At 45.9% G+C, this 27,685-nt stretch overlaps 1 protein-coding gene across 1 annotated transcript in view; it reads left to right on the top strand.

Annotated features, from left to right (window-relative positions):
* The window catches only part of LOC144486080 (uncharacterized), a 40,496-nt gene extending 13,054 nt beyond the window's left edge, over positions 1–27,442 (top strand). The window contains exons 3-5 of the mRNA XM_078204193.1: positions 11,897–11,904; positions 13,458–14,194; positions 26,912–27,442. Coding sequence (XP_078060319.1) covers positions 11,897–11,904; positions 13,458–14,194; positions 26,912–27,442 — 1,276 coding nt within the window. The remainder of the gene's footprint in view (positions 1–11,896; positions 11,905–13,457; positions 14,195–26,911) is intronic.
* Positions 27,443–27,685: the final 243 nt, after the last annotated feature.

Genomic DNA, 27,685 nt, shown 5'->3' with positions numbered 1-27,685 from the left:
GAATATATCAATCTGATATCCACCTACAGTCCAGTGAAAGTCTGGAATATGTAGCTGGAAGTCCCTTCCTAACAGCACTGTGGGTGTACGTACACCTCAGGCATTGCAGCAGTTCAAGAAGGGGTTGGAGTTGACCATGTCCGAGGCAGCTACATACAGCCACATATTCTGTTATAATTGAAGGGGCGGCACGGTAGCACAGTGGTGGGGTGGCACGGTAGCACAGTGGTGGGGTGGCACGGTAGCACAGTGGTTAGCACTGCTGCTTCACAGCTCCAGGGACCTGGGTTCGATTCCCGGCTTGGGTCACTGTCTGTGTGGAGTTGGCACATTCTCCCCGTGTCTGCGTGGGTTTCCTCCGGGTGCTCCGGTTTCCTCCCACAGTCCAAAGATGTATGGATTAGGTTGATTGGCTATGCTAAGATTGCCCCTTAGTGTCCTGGGATGCATAGATTAGAGGGATTAGCGGGTAAAATATGGAGGGATATGGGGGTAGGGCCTGGGTGAGATTGTGATCGGTGCAGACACGATGGGCCGAATGGCCTCTTTCTGTACTGTAGGGTTTCTATGACTGCAGATTGAATGTGAGGCATTGTAGGACTGGACTATCTTGACCATATTCCTGTGACTGCCCGGAAACTCATGTGTCTATTTTAGTTTATAATTGAGGATTTCTGGGAATAAGTTAAATGCGGAAATATTAAGCATAGCCTGGAGGAATTTGGAATAACTGAGAATTTTATCCCCAGATAAAGAACCAAGATTTTGTCGGTGTTTGGGTGTAACGTGTTTGGGGTTTTAAATCAACAAAGATGTTGCCTCTAAAATCAGTCCATGTAAGTTGGCTTAAAAAAGGTTAAGTTATAATGAAGGATCTTGGATCTTATTACAATCAAGGAGTTGTGAGTTTGTAGTGCTCTGTCGCTTTAAGAAGCTATTGCTGCGAGAGAGAATGCTGAGGATTCATTGTTTGAAATTTACGAGCTGTGAGAATCTGTGTGTTTTGTTTGTTTTATGTGGATGTTTGTAGATGTGTTTTATCATTGTTTTGGGCTACATTTGTTAAGGTTTATCTTTCTGGGGAATTAACCTTACCTTGAGTCTTTAATTAAAGGCATTTTTGGAAGTTTAAAAACAGAATCACAAGAACACTTAAGTAATTAATTTTGGTTATTGTTGTTGTAAAGCACATGCTAAGTTTCTCTGTTTGTGTGTGGATGATATTTGTGGGATGAACGCTTCAAGCTTTGAGGTTTTCTGTCTGTGATTTAAATCAAACAGATTTTTAAAAAAGGAAGTGTGATTAATAAAACTTTTTTTGTTCAGAAGTTATGAACCTGGAGCCATATTTACTGGCCAGAGACAGGATTCCAGGATATTTTACTAAACATGTGGGAATTTTAATCCGGATACAATTCACCCATGTGAGAATGAGAGTTTGAATTTGTAATAGTTATTTAAAATTTGACACATGTGAAATGATTCTGACCAATCCTGTGTTGGATTGATCTTGGGTTAAACTTCCTGTCAGGTCCAAAGATTTATTCCTGACGCAAGTAACACAAAGAAAAGGAAAATTCTGGAATTGGATACTGAAGAAAAGAGTTTAAAAAGAGCGATTATTAAATAGAAATGTTCCCAGACCATGTGGTCATTAGATTAAAACAAAGGAAGAGTGCTGACGTCCATTTGAGAACTTTTAATCCACCCCATTTCTAACTAAGGGAGTCTATGTACAAAGAAAGCCCAAGAAAGACCCCCCCCCAAGGGGGGTCTGGAAAGCATCATGATGGGGGCACCTGTCCATGAGATGATCACAAAGCCCCATAATGCCCAGATACTAATTTTATTGAACCTATAATGTATGTAATCTATCACCATTCTGATTGGATTGTGTCCAGCCGGGATGCGCTGAGTAACTGTATAAGAATTGATGATTTTCTTTGTTGGGTGGAGTTACACATGGTCAGCCCCTGTGGCTTCTCCCCGCTGGCGTAACACAATAAACTGTTTGTCGATTGAATCAGGCACAACACACTGGGTACATTACCACTTCATCCTTGGGAGTGGCCTGATAGGCCGTGGTCCAGACTAAATGTGGCCTTTGGGGGGCCTTTCATGAATCACATGTGTTTGGTCGTTGTAAATGTGCATTCAAAATGGTTGGAAGCACAGATCATGAGTAATATTCCAGCTCCTGAGACAATAGAGAAGCTCTGTCAAATTTTCACAAGCCCTGGGTTACCAGATTGGCTTGTTTCAGATAACGACACTCTGTTAACAAGTGAGGTGTTTCAGGAATTCCTGTAAAGGAATGGTCTATGCCATGTGCGTACTGCACGGTAGCACAGTGGTTAGCACTGCTACTTCACAGCTCCAGGGACCTGGGTTCGCTTCCTGGCTTGGGTCACTGTCTGTGTGGAGTTTGCACATTCTCCTCATGTCTGCGTGGGTTTCCTCCGGGTGCTCCGGTTTCCTCCCACAGTCCAAACATGTGCGGGTTAGGTTGATTGGCCAGGTTAAAAATTGCCCTTAGTGTCCTGAGATGCGTAGGTTAGAGGGATTAGTTGGGTAAATATGTAGGGATATGGGAGTAGGCCCTGGGTGGGATTGTGGTCGGTGCAGACTCGATGGGCCGAATGGCCTCTTTCTGTACTTAGGGTTTCTATTTCTATTTCATTTCACTGTTTCATCTGGCTACAAATGATCTTCATGATGTGGAGATGCCGGCGTTGGACTGGGGTAAACACAGTAAGAAGTTTAACAACACCAGGTTAAAGTCCAACAGGTTTATTTGTTCGCAAATGCATTTGTTCGCTCGTGGCATTTGCTAACAAATAAACCTGTTGGACTTTAACCTGGTGTTGCTAAACTTCTTACTGTACAAATGGTCTCACAGAAAGAGCTGTTCAAACTCTGAAGGAGGGATTGAAGAGAATGGCAGGCGATACTTAAAGAACAAGCTCTCAAGATTTTTGTTCCAGTTTCGCATCACACCACAATCCACAACTGGACTCTCTCCTGTGGAATTTTTAGGTAGAAGGTTGACGTCTCATCTGGATCTGCTTCATCCAGATCTCAGAGCAAAAGTGAGCAGGAAACAAGAGAAGCAGAAGGAGGGACACGACTATCGCGCCAAAGAGAGGCAGTTCAAACCGGGTGATCAGGTTTACATCAGAAACTTTGGGAGTAATCAAAGGTGGTTACTGGGAATAATTTTAAACCAAAGTGGTCCAGTATCTTGGGTGGTGAGACTGTAAAACGGAAGAGTTGTTCGCAGACACCAAGATCATATTCGCTTGCGGTGTGACCCCGAGTCAGGAACAGTTTCAGAGTCAGCAACCATTACTGAGAACATGGCAGAGGGTCATGCTGCTGTGGATGTTCACCAGGAAATGGTTCCAGCTTTGCCAGTTGACTCTGCTGTGGGAGTGGAAGAGGAATGTTCATGTACAGATTCTCAAACTACCTCTTCACCTCCCATTCCAGAAACACCATTACAAGATTTACCAGTGGTATTGTACAGGTTGCAATGCAACCACAAAGCTCCTGACAGACTTCGTATTGTTAAAGACATTACTTTGTTGTATTTCTGTCCTGATAGGGGATTGAAATTTAAGGGGAGGAGAAGTTTTACAGAGTGTTCTTCACAACCTCTCTCCCTTCTGAGCATGTGCAGGCTTTGGCCGGGGTTTCAGTCTGCAAGTCCAGGCTGGTTCCAATGCTCCTGTTTCCTTTAGTTTGCCAATGATTTTTAAACTTTGTTATTTATTTATATAAATAACATTCTGCTTTTAACAATACATTTGACTACCTTATTTGTGGACTGAAGTTCCCAAATTGTAAAGCAGGAGATTACTTAAATGGACAGCCTGAATTGAGAGACAATTAAAGAATAAACGATTCATTAATACAGATGTTAGAAAGGCGAGAATGTAAATTTGAACACAAAAGGGTGGCCCGGTGGCACACTGGTTAGCTCTGCTGCCTCAGCGCCAGGGACCTGGGTTTGATTCCCGGCTTGGGTGACTCTGTGGAGTTTGCACGTTGTTCCCATGTCTGCCTGGTTTTCTTCCGGGTGCTCTGGTTTCCTCCCACAGTCCAAAAGATGTGCTGGTCAGGTGCATTGACCATGCTAAATTCTCCCTCAGTGTTACCTGAACAGATGCCAGAGTGCGGTGACTAGGGGATTTTCCCAGGAACTTCATTTATTCGTGTCACAAGTCGGCTTACGTTAACATTGCAATGAAGTTACTGTGAAAATCCCCGAGTCGCCACACGAAGGTGCCTGTTCGGGTACACGGAGGGGAGGGAGAATTTAGCATGGCCAATGCACCTAACCAGCATGTCTTTCGGGCTGTGGGAGGAAACCGGAGCACCCGGAGGGAACCCACGCAGACACGGGGAGAATGTGCATACTGTGATTCAAGTCGGGAGTCGAACCCAGGTCCCTAGTGCTGTGAGGCAGCAGTGCAAACCACTGTGCCCTACAGAGAGGTGTTGGGAGCTGTTGATTTTACAAGTTATCCATGTTTTCGGAGCCATCACTTCATGTCCTGGTCTGAAAAGGATAGAGAGAAGTCTGTTCATAAGATATAGGAGCAGAATTAGGCCCATCGAGTCTGCTCCGTCATTTGATCAAGGCTGATATGCTCCTCATCCCGATGTTCTTGCCTTCTCCCCATAACCTTTCATAAGTTCATATGTTCAATTGTTAAAGCTAAACTTTCTCCTTTTACTGTTAATCGATACTTTCCTTTTTTATCTTTGACTTGTTACATTTTTAATGGTTAATAAACTTACTGAATCACCGTTTAAAGTATTCTTTCTAGCCACATGGTTAAGTCACTGGAACCTGGTGTGATTTACAGTTATGGAGTTATTGTAAACAAGAGAACCCCATAAATCTTAGTTCAAATAAATCAAAGTTCTCACAAATGGAATGCTATCCTTTATTCTGAGAGAAATTGAACAGAGAAGTAGATATTATGCTTCAGTTATACAGGGCGTTGCTGAAACTGCATCTTGAACACTGGGTGCAGTTTTGTCTCCAATTAAACAAAGGATCGTAGAATCCCTGCAGTACAGACAGAGGCCGTTCTGCCCATTGAGTCTGTACTAAACAGCATCCCACCCAGACCCTGTTCCCATAACCCCACACATTTACTCTGCTAATCCCCCTCACACATGGGTCAATTTTAGCATAGCCAATCAACCTAACCCGCACACCTTTGGACTGTGGGAGGAAACAGGAGCACCCGCAGGAAACCCACGCAGACACGGGGAGAATGTCCAAACTCCACACAGATAGTGAATCGGACCAGGGACCCAGGAATTGAACCTGGGTCCGTGGCGCTGTGAGGCAGCAGTGCTAACCACTGTGCCACCGTGCCGCCCCATTTTATAAATACCATGGAAGCAGTTCAGAGGAGGTTTACTAGATCGATTCCCAATCCAGCAGTGTGAAATGTTAACTCTGTTTCTCTCTCTACAGATGCTGCCAGACCTGCTGCGTTTTTCCAGTCCTTTCTGTATTTATTTTAGATCAACCTGTAGTGGGGGGAAAAACACTATTTACGATCCAGGATAAAATAAATGTCCTTCATCAGCTTTTGTGGATCATTTAAGTGGAAATGTGCTCTCCCCGGCTCAAAGAGCATCAGCCCACTGGAAGCAAAGTTGTGAGACCGGCCAGTCCAGCAAAAATAAATCCTTCGACCCTCCCACTTCACCAACTGTCAGAATGAACATGGTTCAGTCCTGGATGTGATTAACAGCAGCAATAACAGCAGAATCCAACCCCTGTCATCACTTGTGAACTCGCTGGTGTCTCCGCAGGCTGGATGACTGAGTGAATCCTTTCCCACAGACACAGCAGGTGAACGGTCTCTCCCCAGTGTGAACTCGCTGGTGTTCCTGCAGGTTGGATGACGTTCTAAATCTCTTTGTGCAGTGAGAGCAGCTGAATGGTCTCTCCTCAGTGTGAGTGCGCTGGTGGATCATCAGATCCCCAGAACGTTTGAAACTACTTCCACAGTCAGAGCATTTAAAGGGTCTCTCCTGGGTGTGAGTGAGATTGTGACTCAGCAGGCTGGATGAATGAGTGAATCCCTTCCCACACACAGAGCAGGTGAACGGTCTCTCCCTGGTGTGAATTCGCTGGTGCTCCCGCAGGTGAGATAACGTTCTAAATCTCTTTGTGCAGTGAGAGCAGCTGAACGGTCTCTCCCCAGTGTGAATCCGCTGGTGGATCATCAGTTCCCGAGAGCTTTTGAAACCACTTTCACAGTCAGAGCATTTAAAGGGTTTCTCATTGCTGTGAGTGACTTTGTGTTTTGACAGGTTGGATAACTGCATAAATCCTTTCCCACACACCAAGCAGATGAATGGTCTCTCTCCAGTGTGAACACGCTGGTGTCTCTGCAGATCGGGTAAATGAGCGAATCCGTTCCCACACTCAAAGCACATGAATGCTCTTTCTCCAGTGTGAACCAGCTGATGTCGCTGCAGATGATATAACCGAGTGAATCTCTGCCCACACACAGAACAGGTGTACGGCTTCTCTCTGGTGTGAATACGTTGATGAATTTGCAGCTCAGAGGGGGTTTTGCAACCCTTCCCACAGTCCCCACATTTCCACGGTTTCTCCATGTTGCAGGTGTCCTTGTGTTGCTCCAGGTTTGACCATCAGTTGAAGTCTCACACAGAACAAGATTATAGTGCCCTGCTGCGATGGTGCAATATTTTTTCAGGCTGTGTAACTGGGAGACTCTTTCCACAGTCAATGCATGGGAAAATCTCAGTTGATTTTGTGTGTGTGTGTGCGCGCGTGTGTCAGTCCTGTTCCAGTCACAATGATGTTTAAAGACTGCTGAAGCCGATAGAACAGAGAAACATTTCTCCTTCTGGATTCAAAGACCGAAGATATTCAGGTCCCGCTGAATTGAGTGACTGTCAGATGTTGATGTGATGTTTGGTTTGAGATTTGTCTGTAAAATCCTCAACTTCTGATGTCCTGTAAAAGGAGTTTACAAAGGTTATCACTGTCAGTACAGGATATAAATTCAGAACAGACAGTTCTAGTTTCTATGGAACATTATTTCCTCTCTCATTCCCTAAGAGCTGTAAATCTCCATCCCACACACTCTCCCTCCATTCTCACTCTGCTGTATCTAATATTCACCCTCTGATTGAGGCTGATTGATAGATCCATGCTCACTGCTTCCTGTCCTGGACACAGAGAGCTGGAAACCTCCATGCAGGCTGCCAGACAGATATATGTCTATCTGACTGGACTAACAATGTGTGGAATGTACAGACTGGATTCACTTCCTGTCCCTTCAGTTGCTGCAAGTCCCCAAATTCCCCCAGAATGAGAAAAGAAATGGAAAGGGGGAGAAAAGAAAAAGTGTTTTACTCACAGATGTTGGCCTTTTTTAAGGTCAAACCAAATAAACAAACTCAAGTTAAATCAGGACAAAGTAAAAGGGGCAGCTCCCCAAAAGGAGGGGGAACAGCCCGAAAAAAAATCAAAGTACAAAGGAAACTTAAAAACATCAAATCATAATGTGATTATTTGGGTCGATAACGCACCCCAACCCCTGCAGTGCCCAACGGGGGCGGAAGGCGTCAACCGCGCCCATGGACATCGCATGTTCCCTCTCCAGGGACACCTGGCCGCGAACGTAGCCACGGTAGAGGGGCAGACAGTCAGGATGGACAGCCCCCTCGATCGCCCGCTGCCTGGACCTATAAATGGCGCGCTTCGCCAGGCCCAGGTTCACGAGGAGGTCACCATCCCGACCCGCCCCTCTCTGCGTGGGTTTCCTCCGGGTGCTCCGGTTTCCTCCCACAGTCCAAAGATGTGCGGGTTAGGTCGATTGGCTATGCTAAATAGATTGCCCCTTAGTATCTTGGGATGCGTAGATTAGAGGGATTAGCGGGTAAAATATGTAGGGATATGGGGGTAGGGCCTGGGTGGGATTGTGGTCGGTGCAGACTCGATGGGCCGAATGGCCTCTTTCTGTGCTGTAGGGTTTCTATGATTCTATTGTCCCTCTGAAGATAGAGGTTCTGAACCAGCCCCTGAAACCACGCCCATTGTGACCCGCCACCGACAGCAGCGCATGCGCTCTCCTTCCCCGCTGAAACAAGATGGCAGCCGATAACCGGGGCCTGTTCCCGGGATGAAAGCCTGGGAGCTGTAAACCCGGGACCTGCAGGGTCTTATTCGGGCCGTGCGGCCTACAGCGGATGTTTGTGAAGCCAGAGCTCCCTCCCTACCCCGACTCCCGGCTCCATTTCTCCCGCAGCCCCACCGACTCACCTGCTGAAAAAAGCATCTCCCGCATTCATAGGGCTCTGGGTAAAGTGACACTGCGCACGCTCCAGATATAGCATCGCGCCTGCGCAATAGGCTCCTGTGGAATGAATAGGACACTTTCACACCCGCAGGGGCACCTGGGAATTAAAGACGTCATTGTCAATCAAAGACAATAATAGAAAATTATCTTGTGCAATTAAGATCAATTAATTTTTAAAAATGCATTCCTCGGAATTTGTGCGCTGCCATTCTCTATTTCTAAAATTGATTTAAACCAGTGCTCTCCTATGGGAATACCCTGAATTTTAAAAACTTTTCCCACTGGTTTCCTCCCCTCTCTCTGCTCTCCTGAAGGTGCTCATACTGGTTGGGGAAATCCCACAGAGACTGGTTTCTTTCACTTTCTTTCTCCTGATGCTCAATATTGTGTTTTATGGAATGATACATCACAGATGGAAACCACTTGGCTCATCCTGCCCAGTCGGGCTGTCTTTAAGATCTGTCCAATTAATCCCACAGCCCTGCTGGCAGAGTGAGAACAACATCTATTTATACTGCAGCAATGCAGGAGGTGAATGGAAAATGTTTTCCAGTTGCATACCTCTCAGACACACTCACCCCTAGAAAGATAAATTGGCCTGTGTACTAAGAACAAAGAAAATTGCAGCACAGGAACAGGCCCTTCGGCCCTCCAAGCCTGCACCAACCATACTGCCCGACTTAACTAAAACCCACGACCCTTCCAGGGACCATATCCCTCTATTCCCATCTCATTCATGTACTTGTCAAGACGCCGCTTAAAAGTCAAAACCGTATCTGCTTCCACTACCTCCCCCGGCAATGAATACCAGGCACCCACCACTCTCTGTGTAAAACATCTGCCTCGTACATCTCTTTTAAACTTTACCCCTCGCACCTTAAACCTATTCCCCCCAGTAATTGACTCTTCCACCCTGGGAAAAAGCTTCTGACTATCCACTCTTTCCATGCCTCTCATAATCTTGTAGACTTCTATCGGGTCTCCCCTCAACCTCCATCGCTCAAGTGAGAACAAACCAAGTTTCTCCAACCTCTCCTCATAGCTAATGCCCTCCATACCAGGCAACATCCTGGTAAATCTTTTCTGGACCCTCTCCAAAGCCTCCACATCGTTCTGGTAGTGTGGCGACCAGAATTGAACACTATATTCCAAGTGCAGCCTAACTAAGGTTCTATAAAGCTGCAACATGACTTGCCAATTTTTAAACTCAATGCCCCAGCCAATGAAAGTAAGCATGCCATATACCTTCTTGACGACCTTCTCCACCTGCATTGCCACTTTCAGTAATCTGTGTACCTGTACACCCAGGTCCCTTTGCCTATCAATATTGTTCAAGGTTCTGCCATTTACTGTATATTTCCTATCTGTATTAGACCTTCCAAACTGCATTACCTCACATTTGTCCGGATTAAACTCCATCTGCCATCTCTCCACCCAAGTCTCCAACTGGTCTATATCCTGCTGTATCCTCTGATGGTCCTCATCACTATCCGCAAATCCACCAACCTTTGTGTCGTCCGCAAACTTACCTATCAATCCAGTTACATTTTCCTCCAAATCATTTATATATATTATATAAATCCTGTGTGAATTCGCTGTTGTGTCCAAAGACTGGATGGCCCAGCAAAATCCTTCCCACACAAGGAGCAGGTGAACAATCTCTCCCCAGTGTGAACTCGCTGATGTGCACTGAGGTTGGATGAACGTGAGAACCCCTTTCCACAGGTGGAGCAGCTGAACGGCCTCTCCTCAGTGTGAGTTCGCTGGTGTAACAGCAGGTGGGATGAGGTAGTGAATCCTTTCCCACACACAGAACAGATGAATGGCCTCTCTCCAGTGTGACTGTGTCTATGGTTTTCCAGCAAGTACAGATAATTGAATCCTTTATCACAATCATCACATTTCCATGGTTTCTCCATTTTCCCAGCCCCAATGCGACCGTGTCGATGGGTTTCCAACCAGGATGGATAACTGAATCCTTTACCACAATCCTCACATTTCCACGGTTTGTCCATGGTGCTGGTATCCTTCTGTCTCTCCAGGTTGGATGATTAGTTGAAGCCTCATCCACATACAGACCATGGTGTGATGTTTTTCAGGCTATGTAACTGGTTAAAGCTCTATCCACAGTCAGTTCACTGGAGCACTCTCACTTGGGTGTATGTGTGTGTCTCAGTTCTTTTTCTGTCACATTGAATTTTGAAATTTTCTTCCACTGAAAAAACAGGGAACAAACTATCCCTCCACTGTCAAAAGCAATCATATTTAGGTCATGATGAATCGAATGGCTCTGTCAGACTTTGATGTGAAGTTTAGTTTGAGTTTCCTGTCTGTGAATCTTCCTCTTCTAGTTCCCTGCACAAAGAGTTTTAAAAAACTGCTTCAGAACAGACAATTTCAGTTTCCACGAAACATTTCTCTGTCTCATTTATCTTGAGCTGTAATCCCCATCCCACACACTCTCTCTTGTCCCTGAGCTGAAATCAAAATCATTGCCCCATCTCCACTCTGAGCCCAGCTCCCTCTCCCTCCAGCTGGATTCAGTCCTGCAGGCCATGTGCAGATTGAGAGTACAATCAAGGAGTCAATTATTTTACTTCCAAGTCAGGGGACGTGCAGCCCCACTGACTCTGTTGTTACCACAATGGGCACATGTGCTCTGCTCACCAATGAAACACCACGATGACCATTAACATGGGCCCGTTCCTTGGAAAAGCTCCATTTTATTTGTGCCACAACAGCAGGGGAATTACCTCCTGCACAGGCACAAAGGTATCATCAGTCACAGAAAATAATTGCAGCTGGTGTCTCAAACCTCATTTTACCATTTGCTCCCAGACATTCTCAATTCAATTTTGAAATGCAAACTGAAATCTGGCAAAGTGGGGTAAATTAAACACATTTTAATGGTCATTTTCAGAATGACTATTCCCGAGAATTAATTCCTAAGTCAGTAAATTAAAATTCTCATCAGCAATGTAGGCAGCACAGTGGTTAGCACTGCTGCCTCGCAGCTCCAGGGACCTGGGTTCGATTCCCAACTTGGGTCACTGTCTGTGTGGAGTCTGCCCGTTCTCCCCATGTCTGTGTGGGTTTTCTCCAGATGCTCCGGTTTCCTCCCATCGTCCAAAGATATGCCAGTTAGGTGCATTGGCTATGCTAAATTGCCCCTTAGTGTCCTGGGATGAGTAGGAAGATGGGGCGGGGCTGGAGGACCGAGCGGGAGCGGCTGGTCCTCCAACCAATCGGAGTGAATGAGGGGCGGGACCTGAAGCATGCGCAGTGCGGGTAATGGCGACGGACGGTTTAGAAAATTGAACATCATCAACTATCTCCCTCTGTTCAGACCCGAGAATGAAGCCCAGCAGGACCCGAGAATGAAGCCCAGCAGGACCCGAGAATGGAGCCCAGCAGGACCCGAGGACTCATCAGCCCACAGCTCCAACAGTTTGCTGAGGACCACTTCCCTGGGAATTGTGCTTTTTCAGAGTTCATCCCACACTTCTGTTTTCTGATTTCCAGCTGTTTCTGAGTTTTAACTGTATCTCTATTGTGAACACCGAGGCAAAATACTTGTTCAATTCATCTCCCAGCTCCTTATTTTTCATTATCAATTCCTGGACTCACTTTCTATTAGACAGTTAAGAAATGAGGTGGAGCAAGTGACTGAAGTGTCAGTCAGGGAGCACTATTGGGAGCACCAATAGTTTCAAAATCGTTCTGGAAAAAGATAGGACAGGTCCACAGGTCAAGGCCCTAAACTGGAGCAGGGTCACTTTTGTGGGCATTAGGCAGGATCTAGCAGATGTCGATTAGGTGAGTTTGTTGAAGGGAAAGAAATGACTGGCAAATGGGAGGTTTTAAAAGTGTGACATCAATAGTCCAGGGACAGTATATTCCTGTTACGATGCAGGGAAAGAATGGTAAATTTAGGGATCTCTGGCAGACAAGGGACATTGAGGCTCTGGTCAGGTAAAAGAAGGAAGCATACATTGGGTTTAGACAATCGGGGACAAATGAATCACTCTGACTATAAAAAGTGTAAGAAAATACTGAAGAGGGAGATCAGGAGGACAAAAAGAGGGTCTGATATGGATCTGGCAGGTAAGATTAAAGAAAATTCCAAGAGGTTCTATCGCTATATTAAGAGTAAAAGGGTGGCTAGAGAGAGAATAGATCCCCTTAAAAATCAGTATGGCCATCTGTGTGTGGAGCCACAGGAGATGGGTGAGATTTTTAATGAATACTTCTCTGTGTTTACTGCGGAGAGCACCATGGGTGCTAAAGAAATAAGGGAAACAAGTGGTGATGTCTTGGGCACACGCATGTTACTTGGGCAGAGGTATCTGCAGCCTTATAAAAGCAAATTACTGCGGATGCTGGAATCTGAAACCAGGAGGGAAAATGCTGGAAAATCTCAGCAGGTCTGGCAGCATCTGTAAGGAGAGAAAAGAGCTGATGTTTCTTGTCTAGATGACCCTTTGTCAAAGCTCTGAAACATCAGTTCTTTTCTCTCCATACAGATGCTGCCAGACCTGCTGAGAATGGGGAGAGAGTGTGTGGGATGGAGATTTACAGCTTTTGGGGAATGAGAGAGGAAAGAATGTTCCATAGAAATTGTCTGTTCTGAATTTCTATCCTGCACTGACACTGATGACTTTTGGAAACTCATTTTACAGGATCTTGAAAGAGGAATCACAGGCTGAAATCTCAAACATCACGTCTAGACGTGACAGAGTCATATCCCTTGGGACCTCAATATCATCGAACTTTGAATCCAGGAGGAGAAATGATTGTCCAGTCTGTCGATTTGAAAAGATTTGAAATGTCAGTGTGAGTGAAAAAGCATCAACACTCTGCCACACTCGAGTGAGAGTGTTCCAATGCACTGACTAAAGAGCTTTAACCAGTTACACAGTCTGAATAAATATCACACCATTCACAGCGGGTCGAGACTGTAATCTTGTTCTGTGTGTGGACGAAGTTTCAACTAATTGTCCACCCAAGAGAGAGGCAAGGACACCTGCATCATGGAGAAACCATGGAAATGTGTGGACTGTGGGAAGGGATACAGAGCCCCATCAGAGCTGGAAGTTCATCGGCGCAGCCACACTGGGGAGAGGCCATTCACCTGCTCTCAGTGTGAGAAGGGATTTAATCAGTTATCCAGCTTACGGACACACCAGCGAGTTCACACTGGGGAGAGGCCATTCACCTGCTCTCAGTGTGGGAAGGGATTTACTCGGTTATCCCACCTGCGGACACACCAGCGAGTTCACACTGGGGAGAGGCCATTCACCTGCTCTCAGTGTGGGAAGGGATTCACTCAGTTATCCAGTCTGCAGACACACCAGCGAGTTCACACTGGGGAGAGGCCGTTCACCTGCTCTCAGTGTGGGAAGGGATTCATTGAGTTATCCAGCCTGCAGAGACACCAGCGAGTTCACACTGGGGAGAGGCCGTTCATCTGCTCTCAGTGTGGGAAGGGATTCACTCAGTTATCCAGCCTGCAGACACACCAGCGAGTTCACACTGGGGAGAGGCCATTCACCTGCTCTCAGTGTGGGGAGGGATTCACTTGGTCATCCAACCTGCAGTCACACCAGCGAGTTCACACTGGGGAGAGACCATTTACCTGCTCTCAATGTGGGGAGGGATTCACTCGATCATCCCACCTGCAGAGACACCAGCGAGTTCACACTGGGGAGAGACCGTTCACCTGCTCTCAGTGTGGGAAGGGATTCATTCGGTCATCCCACCTGAGGATACACCAGCGAGTTCACACTGGGGAGAGGCCGTTCACCTGCTCTCAGTGTGGGAAGGGATTCAGAGTTTCATCCCAGCTGCTGAGACATCAACAAGTTCACGAGTGATTCCCGGGGTAGGATTCTGCTGTTATTGTTTCTGCTCTCAGTTGCATCCAGGACTGTATTTTGTTCATTCTCACAGTTGGTCAATGGGAAGGGTCAGAGGGTTTCTTTGTGCTGGACTGGCTGGTCTCAGCCTCCAGTGGGCTGATGCTCTTTGAGTCTTTTTGTGAATACCTGGTTTCAAATGTCACAAGGATCACAGAGTGACAGGGTGTGAGGAAGTTTCGAGATATTTAGTCAGAAGAAAACAGAGGTTGGCAGTGCAAAGGTACATTTCTGAATGGAGGGCTGTGACAAGTGACATTCCTCAGCGATCAGTGCTGGGACTTTTGATGTTTGTAATATATATAAATGATTTGGAGGAAAATGTAACTGGTTTGATTGGTAAGTTTGTGGACGGCACAAAGGTTGGTGGAATTGCGGATAGCGATGGGGACCGGCAGAGGATACAGCAGGATATAGATCAGTTGGAGACTTGGGCGAAGAGATGGCAGATGAAGTTTAATCTGGATAAATGTGAGGTAATGCATTTTGGAAGGTCTAATACAGATGGGAAATATACAGTAAATGGCAGAACCCTTCAGAGTATTGATAGGCAGAGGGATCTGGGTGTACAGGTACACAGGTCATTGAAAGTGGCAATGCAGGTGGGGAAGATAGTCAAGAAGGCATACGGCATGCTTGCCTTCATCGGCCGGGGCATTGAGTTTAAAAATTGGCAAGTCATGTTGCAGCTTTATAGAACCTGAGTTAAACCGCACTTGGAATCTAGTGTTCAATTCTGGTCACCACACTACCAGAAGGATGTGGAGGCTTTGGAGAGGGTACAGAAAATATTTACCAGGATGTTGCCTGGTGTGGAGGGCATTAGCTATGAGGAGAAGTTGGAGAAACGTGGTTTGTTCTCACTGGAACAACGGAGGTTGAGGAGGGCAACCTGATAGAAGTCTACAAGATTATGAGGGGCATGGACAGAGTGGATAATCAGAAGCTTTTTCCCAGGGTGGAAGAGTCAATTACCAGGGGCATAGGTTTAAGGTGTGAGGGGCAAGGTTTAAAGGAGATGTACGAGGCAGGTTTTTTACACTGAGGGTGGTGGGTGCCTGGAACTCGTTGCCGGGGAAGGTAGTGGAAGCAGATACGATAGTGACTTTAAGATGTGTCTTGACATTGCTCCACCAATGACCCTCCCCCCATCATAAAGTCGAAAGCGGAGCTGTTCATTGATAACTGCAGTACTCATGGCTGAGAATGATACCAGGGATGAGGATTTTGTTTTATTCTTTCAGGGGATGTGAATGTGACTGGCAAGGCCAACATTCATTGCGCATCACTGATTGCTCTTGGAAAGAAAATGAGCCACTTTCTTGAATTGCTGCAATCCATCTGGTGTAGGTATACCCACAACGCTGTTAGGGAGTTCCCGGAATTTGATGCAGTGACAGAGAAGGAATGGTGATTGATTTTCAAGTCAGAATGGTATGTGATGTGGAGTACAATTTACAGATGGTGGCATTCCCATACGCTGGCTGCACTTGTTTTTCAAGTGGTAGAAGTTAGGGTTTGGAACATTGAAGAAGGGAAAGGGTTAATGTTTTTTGTACTCAATGTATTTTGTGCCTAAAAGGTTGAACTTTGTACCTGGAATGTATCACAAACATAGCCCTTCCTTGTGGCGAGCCTCCTTTTTGTTTATATTGCTCCTGGTAGTAATATAAGCCATTTGTTCATGTCTTTCAGCTTTTACTTTTAGTATAAGCTATTTGTTCATGGTTCCCTCGCTTGTTTATATCATTCTGATAAAACAGACAGTTAAATATAGATGTTAGGGGATAAGTCTTTCTTTCTCGTAGGCTTGTGTATGATTTAAACAAAGGAAGCAAATGGTAGAGTGTGAGAATGGCCATTTGAAGGAGGACTCCCACTGGGACAGTTGCACTCAGTCACTCAGTCACTTCAAAGGAAACGCTGCGGGAAGAGCAGGGGACCAGGGGTGACACCTTGGCTTCGACTACCAGGAGAATTGTGCTTTATGACCCAAGGATACCAGATGGTCTCTAACCATGATCCAGAGACTATCAGAAGCTGTTAAAGGAACTATAATTTATGATCAAGGACTGTTAACTGGACTTTGCTTCATGACTTGTATTGGGAACCCTGATGTATAAATATCCATGCTTCTTGTGTTCAGAGAGAACTTTGGCTTCCGCTTTCAAGGGGTCAAGTTCTCCCATAAGCTTATGAGAATAAAGCATGACTGTATTTTGACTCATACCAGCCTATAGAGGTATATTTTCCGACTTCAAACATGCTGTGAAAACAGCCTTGGTGATTTCTTGCAGTGCATCTAATATGTGGGATGCACTGCCACCATTGTGGGCTAATGGTGGAGAGTGAATGTTTAAGGTGGTATTTGAGATGCTGATCAGGCGGGCTACTTTGTCCTGGATAGGATCTACAAAATTGTTGCAGATACACTCATCCAGGTAGGGAATATTCCACCTTACTCCTGATTTATACCTTGTGAATCATGGCAAGCCTTTGGGGAGTCATGAAGTGAGCAACCTGCCACAAAACTCCCAACCTCTGATCTGCTCTTGTAACCACAGTATTTAAATGACTGGTCAATGGTAACCCCAAAGTTATTGCTGGTGGGACATTCACTGATGGTAATGCCATTGAATATCAAGGGAAGATGGTTAGATTTTCTTGCTGGAAATAGATATTTCCTGATAATTATGTGGTGTCAGTATGAATTGACAATCAGCTCTAACCTGAATGTTGTCCTGGTCCTGCGCTGCATGCGGGCAGCTTCAGTATTCAGAGTTGTGAATGGTAATATACACTGCAATCATCAGTGAACATCCCCGTTTCCGACCCTACGGTGGGGAGACGGTAATTAATGAAGCAGCTGAAAATGATGAGGCCCAGGAGACATGAGGAACAACAAAATATATTTATATCGCGCCTTGAAATAATAAAACATCCAAGGAGCATTGTAAAATAAAGTATGATATTGAGCCACAAAGAAGATATTAGGTTAGATGACCAAAAGTTTGGTCAAAGTGGTAGATTTTAAGGGGTGTGTTAAATGAGTTAAGCGAGGTGGAGAGTTGGAGACGTGTAGGGATGGTATTCCAGAGGTTGGAGCCTAAGCAACTGAAGGTAGAGCTTGCACTGGTGAAGCAAGGTCAGGGACAAACTAAAGACCAGAATTAGAGCAGTGTAATATATTGAGGGTTGTGGGGCTTATAGGAGATTATAGATATTGGGACAGGCAAGGTCATGGAGTGATTTGAAACCAAGGATGAGAATTTTAATATTAAGTTGTTGCTTTACTGGGTGGATCATCGTGCACAAGGGTGATAGTGGAACAACACTTAATGTGAGTTTAAACATGGCCAGCAGAGTTTTAGATGAACCCTGCAGTGACCCTTGCAGTGATGACTGACCTCCAACAACCACAGCCATCCTCGTCTGTACCTGGTATATCCCCAACCGGTGGAGAGTTCCCCCCCGAATCCCACCGACTCCAACCCTTAAAAGGTGAAGGGGGAAAGGTTTGTGCGGAACCGTTAGAAATGGCGGAGCTGCTTAATGAATACTTTACCTCGGTATTCACGGTGGAAAGGGATCTGGGTGGTTGTACTGCTGGTTTGCGGTGGACAGAAAGGATCGAGCATGTGGACATAAAGAAAGAGGATGTGTTGGAACTATTGAATGGCATCAAGGTTGGTAAGTCGCCGGGACCGGATGGGATGTACCCCAGGTTACTGTGGGAGGCGAGGGAGGAGATTGCGGAGCCTTTGGCGATGATCTTTGCATCGTCGATGGAGACAGGAGAGGTTCCGGAGGATTGGAGGATTGCAGATGTGGTCCCTATATTCAAGAAAGGGAACAGGGACAGCCCGGGAAATTACCGACCCGTGAGTCTAACCTCAGTGGTTGGTAAGTTGATGGAGAGGATCCTGAGAGACAGGATTTATGATCATCTAGAGAAGTTTAGTATGATCAAAAGTAGTCAGCACGGCTTTGTCAAGGGCAGGTCGTGCCTTACGAGCCTGGTTGAGTTCTTTGAAAATGTGACCAAACACATTGACGAAGGAAGAGCGGTGGATGTGGTCTATATGGACTTCAGCAAGGCGTTCGATAAGGTCCCCCATGCAAGACTTCTTGAGAAAGTGAGAGGGCATGGGATCCAAGGGGCTGTTGCCTTGTGGATCCAGAACTGGCTTGCCTGCAGAAGGCAGAGAGTGGCTGTGGAGGGGTCTTTCTCTGCATGGAGGTCAGTGACCAGTGGAGTGCCCCAGGGATCTGTTCTGGGACCCTTGCTGTTTGTCATTTTCATAAATGTCCTGGATGAGGAAGTGGAGGGATGGGTTGGTAAGTTTGCTGACGACACCAAGGTAGGTGGTGTTGTGGATAGTTTGGAGGGATGTCAGAAGTTGCAGCGAGACATAGATAGAATGCAAGACTGGGCGGAGAAGTGGCAGATGGACTTCAACCCGGATAAGTGTGTGGTGATCCATTTTGGCAGAACCAATGGGATGAAGCAGCAGTATAAAATGAAGGGTACCATTCTTAGCAGTGTAGAGGATCAGAAGGACCTTGGGGTCCGGGTCCATAGGACTCTTAAATCGGCCTCACAGGTGGAGGATGCGGTCAAGAAGGCGTACGGCGTACTGGCCTTCATTAATCGAGGGATTGAGTTTAGGAGTCGGGAGATAATGCTGCAGCTTTATAGGACCCTGGTTAGACCCCACTTGGAGTACTGCGCGCAGTTCTGGTCACCTCATTACAGGAAAGATGTTGAAGCCATTGAAAGGGTGCAGAGGAGATTTACAAGGATGTTGCCTGGATTGGGGGGCATGCCTTATGAGGATAGGTTGAGGGAGCTTGGTCTCTTCTCCCTGGAGAGACGAAGGATGAGAGGTGACCTGATAGAGGTTTACAAGATGTTGAGAGGTCTGGATAGGGTAGACTCTCAGAGGCTATTTCCAAGGGCTGAAATGGTTGCTACGAGAGGACACAGGTTTAAGGTGCTGGGGGGTAGGTACAGAGGAGATGTCAGGGGTAAGTTTTTCACTCAGAGGGTGGTGGGTGAGTGGAATCGGCTGACGTCGGTGGTGGTGGAGGCAAACTCGTTGGGGTCTTTTAAGAGACTTCTGGATGAGTACATGGGATTTAATGGGATTGAGGGCTATAGATAGGCCTAGAGGTGGGGATGTGATCGGCGCAACTTGTGGGCCGAAGGGCCTGTTTGTGCTGTGGCTTTCTATGTTCTATGTTCTATGTAACCCTGCGTCGGTCCCTTTCTGCCAAACTCAGTCAAATGATGTCTTGATGGATTTTCTTTGTTCTTTTTTTTGTTTTTTTTTTGTTTTCTTTGAGAAAACAAAATTTTCTTTGTTCTTCGTTCTGTTTGGAACATCCCAAATGCCCATCCAATTTCCTTTGTAATTGTTTATTGTCTCCACTTCCTCCACCCTCGTAGGCAGCGAGTTTCAGGTCATTACCATTCGCTGCATCAGAATATTCTTCCTCACATCTCCCCTCCCCGCTTGCATCTCTGACCCGAAACAAGAAATCTGTGTCCCCCTCGTCCTTGTCCCTTCAGCTAATGGGAACAGCTTTTCTTTGTCCACCTTATCTAAACCTGTCAGAATCTTGTCCACCTCTATCAAATCTCCCCTCAACCTCCTTTGCTCCAAGGAGAACAACACCAGCCTGACATTGACAATAAAGAACAAATGAACAGAATATGTTCCTGTCTAAAATCAAATGGGAATGTTTAATTTCTGTTTTAAAGATATTGTGAATATATTGTCCTGGACAATAAAGGAATCAGCTATAACTGAGCAAGAAGAAAACAGTTTCAATGTGGAATTGAGTGGAATATTCTCTCTGGATTTAAACAATGGAGGAACTACAAACATGGAAGAAAATAAATTTCAAAATGTGAACTCTGTACAGACTGTTTTCAAAATAGAACTTGAAAATTCACAAATGAACAGCAATGAAGACTCTCCTTTTGCAGGAGGAACTTTGGATTATAATTATTGTAAGAAGAAAACTTTCAGAAAAGACTGCAAGCAGTAATTTCCATCTTCAGTGGACTGAGATTCCTGGACATGGAACCCAGCAGTGTGCTGTTACCAAGCTGGACTTGTGAATGTGAAGTAGACAATGGAGGGATTATTGTGTCTATTGCAGGTTATAAGATAGATCAACACAGGAAAACAGTGGATTTAGGAACAGGAGGAGGCCATGTGGCCCTTCGAGCCTGCTCCACCATTCAATAAGATCATGGCTGTTGTTAAGATATACAGCATGTTGTACATTGTAATATTCTAAATGGGATATTATGAAGGTGATACATTTTCATTTCTTCCTGTTTTTGTTACAAAAATCTAATTTCATAATTCCTATGTTTTAGAAATAAGAATTAGTTGCAAGAATTGCTTTTAAAAAATGGAAAACCTGGGTTGAGAATCTGACAAAAACACCCTCAGGGAATTCGCAGTCACAAAGCATGGCCCATGTTGGTTTAAGAAGTCAAAACTCGAGAAGTAAGAACTGTAAAAAGTCAGCTGGATCTTTTAGCTGGAGACATTGGGTCTGACAATTATTGTACTGTTTTTGTTAGGTTAATTCTTCATGCAAACCTCAGGAAAAAAGGTTTAGTTTTGAAGCTAAATATCTGTCAGATATTCCACCTGGTCTCTGTTACCATGGGGATATGTGATTCAGGGTGGAGTCTTGGTTAGAATTAGACCATAAGATATAGGAGCAGAATTAGGCTATTTGGCTCATCGAATCTGCTGTGTCATTCGATCATGACTGATAAATCTCAATCCCATTCTCCTGCCTTTTCCCCGGAACCTTTGAGTCCTTTCCAATCAATGACCTGGTTCCAGCGGACAGTCTGCAGTCAGCTTGGAAGCCACCAGTTCTGGGACCAGGAGCTGTGAACCAGCTGTGGGACTAGAAGCCTAGAGGACCGTTGGAAACCAGGGGTGTTTCCAACATTTAAATGCCTCAGCAAGAATGCAGTGAAGCCCATGTTTAGACTGAGGAGTCCACAGTTTGAGAGCTTAAAGGAAAATTGGAGGCTTGTTTAGTGAAAAGATAATGGATGGACTCCCATAAACTCTTGGCCTCTTTTTAGGTCAAACCGAATAAACAAACTCAAATTAAGTCAGGACAAAGTAAAAGGGGCAGCTCCCCAAAAGGAGGGGGAACAGCCCGAACAAAAATCAAAGTACAAAGGAAACTTAAAAACATCAAATTAAAATGTGATTATCAGGGTCGATAACGCACCCCAACCCCTGCGGTGCCCAGCGGGCACGGAAGGCATCAACCGCGCCCGTGGACACCGCATGCTCCCTCTCCAGGGACACCTGGCTGTGAATGTACCCGCAGTAGAGGGGCAGACAGTCAGGATGGACGGCCTCCTCGATCGCCCGCTGCCTGGGGAGAATATCTGGTGTACTGGGGAGAATTAAAGTGAATTGTGGAGAGCTTTGACATACCTTTGGGATGGTCCTAGGACCAGAAGTGAATGAAACTTCAAGCTATCATTAAGTATAAAGAAACTCTTGGGGTGAAGTAAAAAAATAGAACTCGGTTTATATCATAAATCTTTATTGAGTGTAGTATTCAATTTGTAGTGTTGTCTTTTTAAATTTTATTTAAACATACAGTAAAGTTTGTTTTTGTTTAAAAATGTGGAATCTTGTGATGTAATTCTTTCAGTTAATCACTGGGTGTTCGAATTTCTCTGCAAACGTTAACAGTCCTGACCGGGATCGCAAAAATTCACACAAACAGTGTTTCAAAACAAATTGAAGAAAAAGATGGTTTTTCTTCTTCAACCCAAATGTTACACATGAAGAAACCCTCTTCTGGTATCTCCAATAATTTGTTGCTTTGAGCAATTCTTTTCATGGAACAATCAGATAATTGATGACTGAAAATGGAACTAATTGTATCCCTTTAAAGCAGGAGGGTGATCGCCCGGCACAGAGGGGAATTGGGGATTTCTCCCATAGACCAATTGACAGGGATTCTACCCTCCAACCACCTGAAGTGAATTCTTTACATGAATCATCCGTGCCAGTGCAGTTATCAACTTGCAGTTTGGCTGATCAGAAAATGCTTTGTTGCTGATTTTCCTTGTGTTAGGAAGTGACAGTGCCAAGGCCAGATCTTGTTTCCTCCTTGATCGGGATGTAACCCGTGTCCACATCGCCACTTCATTCTTCCACTGGTTGTATGGTTCAGACTCCGAGAGCATCAGCAGGTAATCAGACCCTGACAATTCCCACTGCCTTTCAGTCATTTCTCACAAAAGCTGCTGGGATTGGAAGCTTCCGTCTGAAATATACTTTCTTTTAGTTTCCAACCTTCACCATTAGACAAGCATTTTCTGTTACCTTGTTATAATCCTGACAGCCTTGGGGTGGAGTCAATCTTTATTTGGGACAGATTTGTTCACAGAATCAAACATTACAGGTTCAACTCTGACTCCAAGCTATATTAGTGAGTCCCACTTTTTACCTGCTCATTATAACTATCTAATCAGTGCCCTCCATCTGAATAAACTTAACCTTAACTTATTGATATAATTAACAGCCACAGTCAGAGCATCCAAAAGATCACTAATCGGTGTGACTGCCACGGTATGTCAGCAGTTTGGGTGAACAAGTGAATCCTTTCCCACACACTGAGCAGGTGAATGGTCTCAGTTTGGAAACGAAGGGAAAATAAAATTTCAGGCAGAAGCTTCCAATCTGGTAGGTTTTATGAGAAATCGCTGAAAGTGAGTGGGAATTATCAGGGTCTCTCCCCAGTGTGAATTCCCTGATGTTTCAGTAGGTCAGATGATGTTTTGAACCTCTTTGCAGTGAGAGTGCCTGAACGGGGTCTCCTCAGTGTGAATGCGCTGGTCGACCCTGAGGCAGGCTCAGGTTTTAAAGCAGCTCCCACAGTCGGAGCATTTAACAGGTTTCTTATTGGGGGAGGTGCCTCAGTATTCCAGCAGACTGGATGATTCACTGAGTCACTTCCCACACACACATCAGATGAATGGCCTTTCCCCAGTGTGTAATCCTTTGTGTCTCAGCAGACTAGATAATTGAGTGAATCCCTTCCCACACTCGGAGCAGATAAATGGCCTCGGCCCAGTGTGAATGCGTTGGTTTGACAGCGGGAGGGATGAGTGAGTGAATCCCTTCCCACGCTCTGAGCAGGGGAACAGTCCCTCACCCGTGTGAAATCGCTGGTGGTTCTGCAGGGTAGATGACTGAGTGAATCCCTTTCCACACACACAACAGGTGAATGGTCTCTCCCCATTGTGAACCCGCTGGTGTGTCAGCAGGGCAGACGAATCGCTGAATTTCTTCCCACACTCAGAGCAGGTGAATGGCCTCTCCTTGATGTGAAGTCGCTGGTGATTCCTCAGGGTGGATGAATCACGAAATCCCCTTCCAAACTCAGAGCAGGTGAACGGTGTCTCCACAGTGTGGCTGCATCAAAGGGTTTCCAGCTTCGAGGGGCAATTGAATCCCTTCCCACAGTGCCTACATTTCTATGGTCTGAGTGTCTTTGTACATCTCCAGGTTCAGATGAAGGTTTGACCCCACAGTTAACACATACATGGTCTCTCCTCACTGTGAATCCTTCGATCTTTTCCAGGCTGTGTAACTGGTTAAAGCTCTTTCCACAGTCAGTTCACTGGAATACTCTCACTCGAGTGAATGTGTCTCAGTGATTTTCCAGTCACACTGATGTTTAAACAGTTTGAAGGGACAGACAAACATTTCCCATTCTAGTTTCAAATGCCGATGGTATTCAGATCCTGAATAATTGGGTGACTCTGTTAGATCCTAACGTCATGTTTGTTGAGATTTGTGTCTGTAAATTCTCCCCTTCTAATAGCCTGTGAAAGAAATTCACAAAAATCAATGCTGTCAGTACAGGATAAAAACTCAGAACAGACAATTCTAGTTTCTGTGGATCATTCTTTCCTCTCATTCTTGAAAATGTGTAAATCTCCATCCCAAACACTCTCCCTCCATTCTCACTTTGCTGGACCTGAAATAGACATTGTCCTGAGGGTGCTGATTCATCCTAATCGACAGATCCGTGCTGACTGTTTCATGTACAGGACACATATTCCTGAAATCTTCACACGGGCTTGTGTCTAAGCATATAAAAAAATTGCATATTTCGTGAACTAAAAATGTATGCAATATTCAGAACTCTATTACATGATTAGAGATACAGATGGGTGCGGAAGAACTTGACTTGGGGAGCAAGCAATCATGTTCTGGAACTCACTGATGATGAGAGTGGTGGAAGTGGAGACGACCAGTGATTTCAAAATAAAATTGGTCGGGCACTTGAAGGAATTAAACGTACTGGGGAACAGGGATATCGAGGAAAAATGGCACTGAGTGGATTCCCCGACAGAGACTTGGCACGGACTCAAGCTGCTGAATTGATTTATCTTGTGCTCTGCTGACTCTTTGACTGGAAAATATACAGTGTAGTTACAATACTATTCTGGAATTAAACAACATCAACTGTAATACAAATCCATAAATAATATACCTAATATGCACCATATAGTAAGAAGTATCACAACACCAGGTTAAAGTCCAACAGGTTTATTAGGAATCACAAGCTTTCAGAGCACTGCCCCTTCATCAGGTGAGAAGGAGCAGCACGCTGAAAGCTCGTGATTCCAAATAAACCTGTTGGACTTTAACCAGGTGTTGTGAGACTTCTTACTGTGTTTACCCCAGTCCAACACCGGCATCTCTACATCATATGCACCAACACCAGACATATCAATGTTGTTACGATCCTCATGATCACCTTATAATAAACACATTCCCACAAATCCCAATGGAATAAACTGAAAGACAATGTTTCATTTTTTAAAAAATTTACTTTAAAAATTAATCTAAAATTAACATCACTGATCATGCATTAAGAAACACTATTTGAATAGACAGGATAAATTACACTTTAAAAAGCTCAGACAATAAAAACAGGTTCCACAAAATCACAAACATTTCCCCCTCAGTATATTTGGCTCTAATTCCAGTTCCAGAGAATTTCTCTGTCTCTGTATTTCCCAGGGGGAGAAAGAAAGTGTTTTCCTCACAGATGTTGTCCAGAGGATGAAGTTGGAGTCTGTGTGTGAAGTTTGAGTCTGTGTGTGAAGTTTGAGTCTGTGTGTGAAGTTTGAGTCTGTGGTGAAGTTTGAGTCTGTGGTGAAGTTTGAGTCTGTGGTGAAGTTTGAGTCTGTGTGTGAAGTTTGAGTCTGTGTGTGAAGTTTGAGTCTGTGGTGAAGTTTGAGTCTGTGTGTGAAGTTTGAGTCTGTGTGTGAAGTTTGAGTCTGTGGCGAAGTTTGAGTCTGTGGTGAAGTTTGAGTCTGTGTGTGAAGTTTGAGTCTGTGGTGAAGTTTGAGTCTGTGTGTGAAGTTTGAGTCTGTGTGTGAAGTTGGAGTCTGTGGTGAAGCTACAAACAGAAGCTGTTCTGTTTCAAATCAAACTGCGGGACTTGGAAGAAAATGATGGGAAGAGATTTTGCAAAGTCCCCTTCCCCACTCCCTCAGCTGGCAGCCCAGCGCGCAGGCGCAGAGAGCGCTGAGCCCAGCTGTCCGGAGCAGGTGCAGAGAGCGCTGCTGAGCCCAGCTGTCCGGAGCAGGCGCAGAGAGCGCTGCTGAGCTGAGCTGTCCGGAGCAGGCGCAGTGCGGCTGCCGCCAGCGGTCGCTCTCGATCTCTTTTTGGAGCCGCAGGAGAGAGAGGGGGGAGGGGGAGCTCACCGAGCGGCTTCTCGCTCTGGCCGGAGCCGCCAGCCGGTTGCCTGGAAACCGTGGCTGGAGGAGGTTCAGGGGGAGGGGAACAATGGGCGGGGGCGGGGCTCCCGGGTCCGCGAGCCGGGCCTGCGCCATGGAACCCCGACACGTCACTGCGGAGCCGAGTAATTCCTATTGGCTGATTCAGGCAGCGCTCTATTGTGACGTCTCAATGCGGAAGTTGGCCACTGAGCTTCAGATTGAACCTTCCACTTCGATTTGAAAATACTTCGGCCATCAGTGAGTGGAAAAGCAGCAACACCCTGCCACACCCGAGTGAGAGTGTTCCAGTGCACTGACTAAAGAGCTTTAACCAGTTACACAGCCTGAATAAATATCACACCATTCACAGCAGGGAGAGACTGTACCCGTGTTCTGTGTGTGGACAAGGCTTCAACTGATTGGCCACCCAAGGGAGAGGCAAGGACACCTGCACCATGGAGAAACCATGGAAATGTGCAGACTGTGGAAAGAGATACAGAGCCCCCTCTCTGCTGGATGCTCATCGGCGCAGCCACACTGGGGAGAGGCCATTCATCTGCTCTCAGTGTGGGGAGGGATTCGCTCTGTTGCCCAGCCTGCAGTCACACAAGCGAGTTCACACCGGAGAGAGACCGTTCACCTGCTCTCAGTGTGGAAAGGGATTCACTGTGTTATCCACTTTGCAGAGACACCAGCGAATTCACACTGGGGAGAGGCTGTTTATCTGCTCTCGGTGTAGGAAGGGATTCAACCAGTTATCCAATCTATGGACACACATGCAAATTCACACTGGGGAGAGGCCATTCATCTGCTCTCGTTGTGGGAAGAGATTCACTCGGTCATCCGACCTGCGGACACATCAGCACGTTCACACCGGGGAGAGGCCATTCACCTGCTCTCAGTGTGGGAAGGGATTCACTCGGTCATCCGACCTGCGGACACACCAGCGAGTTCACACTGGGGAGAGGCCATTCACCTGCTCTCAGTGTGGGAAGAGATTCACTCGGTCATCCGAGCTGCGGACACACCAGCGAGTTCACACTGGGGAGAGGCCATTTACCTGCTCTCAGTGTGGGAAGGGTTTCAGTCACTTATCCACCCAGCAGAAACACCAGCACATTCACACTGGAGAGAGGCCGTTCACCTGCTCACAGTGTGGGAAGAGATTCACTCAGTCATCCCACCTGCGGAGACACCAGCGAGTTCACACTGGGGAGAGGCCATTTACCTGCTCTCAGTGTGGGAAGGGTTTCAGTCAGTTATCCAACCTGCAGAGACACCAGCGAATTCACATGGGGAGAGACCATTCACCTGCTCTCAGTGTGGGAAGGAATTCACTCAGTTACCCCACCTGTTGAGAGACATCAGTGAAGTTACACTGGGGAGAAACTGTCCACCTGCTCAGTGTATAAAAAGTGTTCAGAATTTCATCACGGCTGCTGAGGCACCAACAAGTTCACAGGGGTTGGATTCTGCTGTTATTGTTTCTGCTCTCAATTACATCCAGGACTGCATTTTGTTCATTCTCACAGTTGGTCAATGGGGAGGGTCGGAGGGTTTCTTTCTGCTGGACTGGCCGGTCTCACAACTTTGCCTCCAGT

This window comes from Mustelus asterias, unplaced genomic scaffold (genome assembly GCF_964213995.1).
Source record: "Mustelus asterias unplaced genomic scaffold, sMusAst1.hap1.1 HAP1_SCAFFOLD_285, whole genome shotgun sequence".
NCBI lineage: Eukaryota > Metazoa > Chordata > Chondrichthyes > Carcharhiniformes > Triakidae > Mustelus > Mustelus asterias.
Note: the sequence above shows the minus strand (reverse complement) of the source record. Positions and strands in the feature narration are given on the sequence as shown.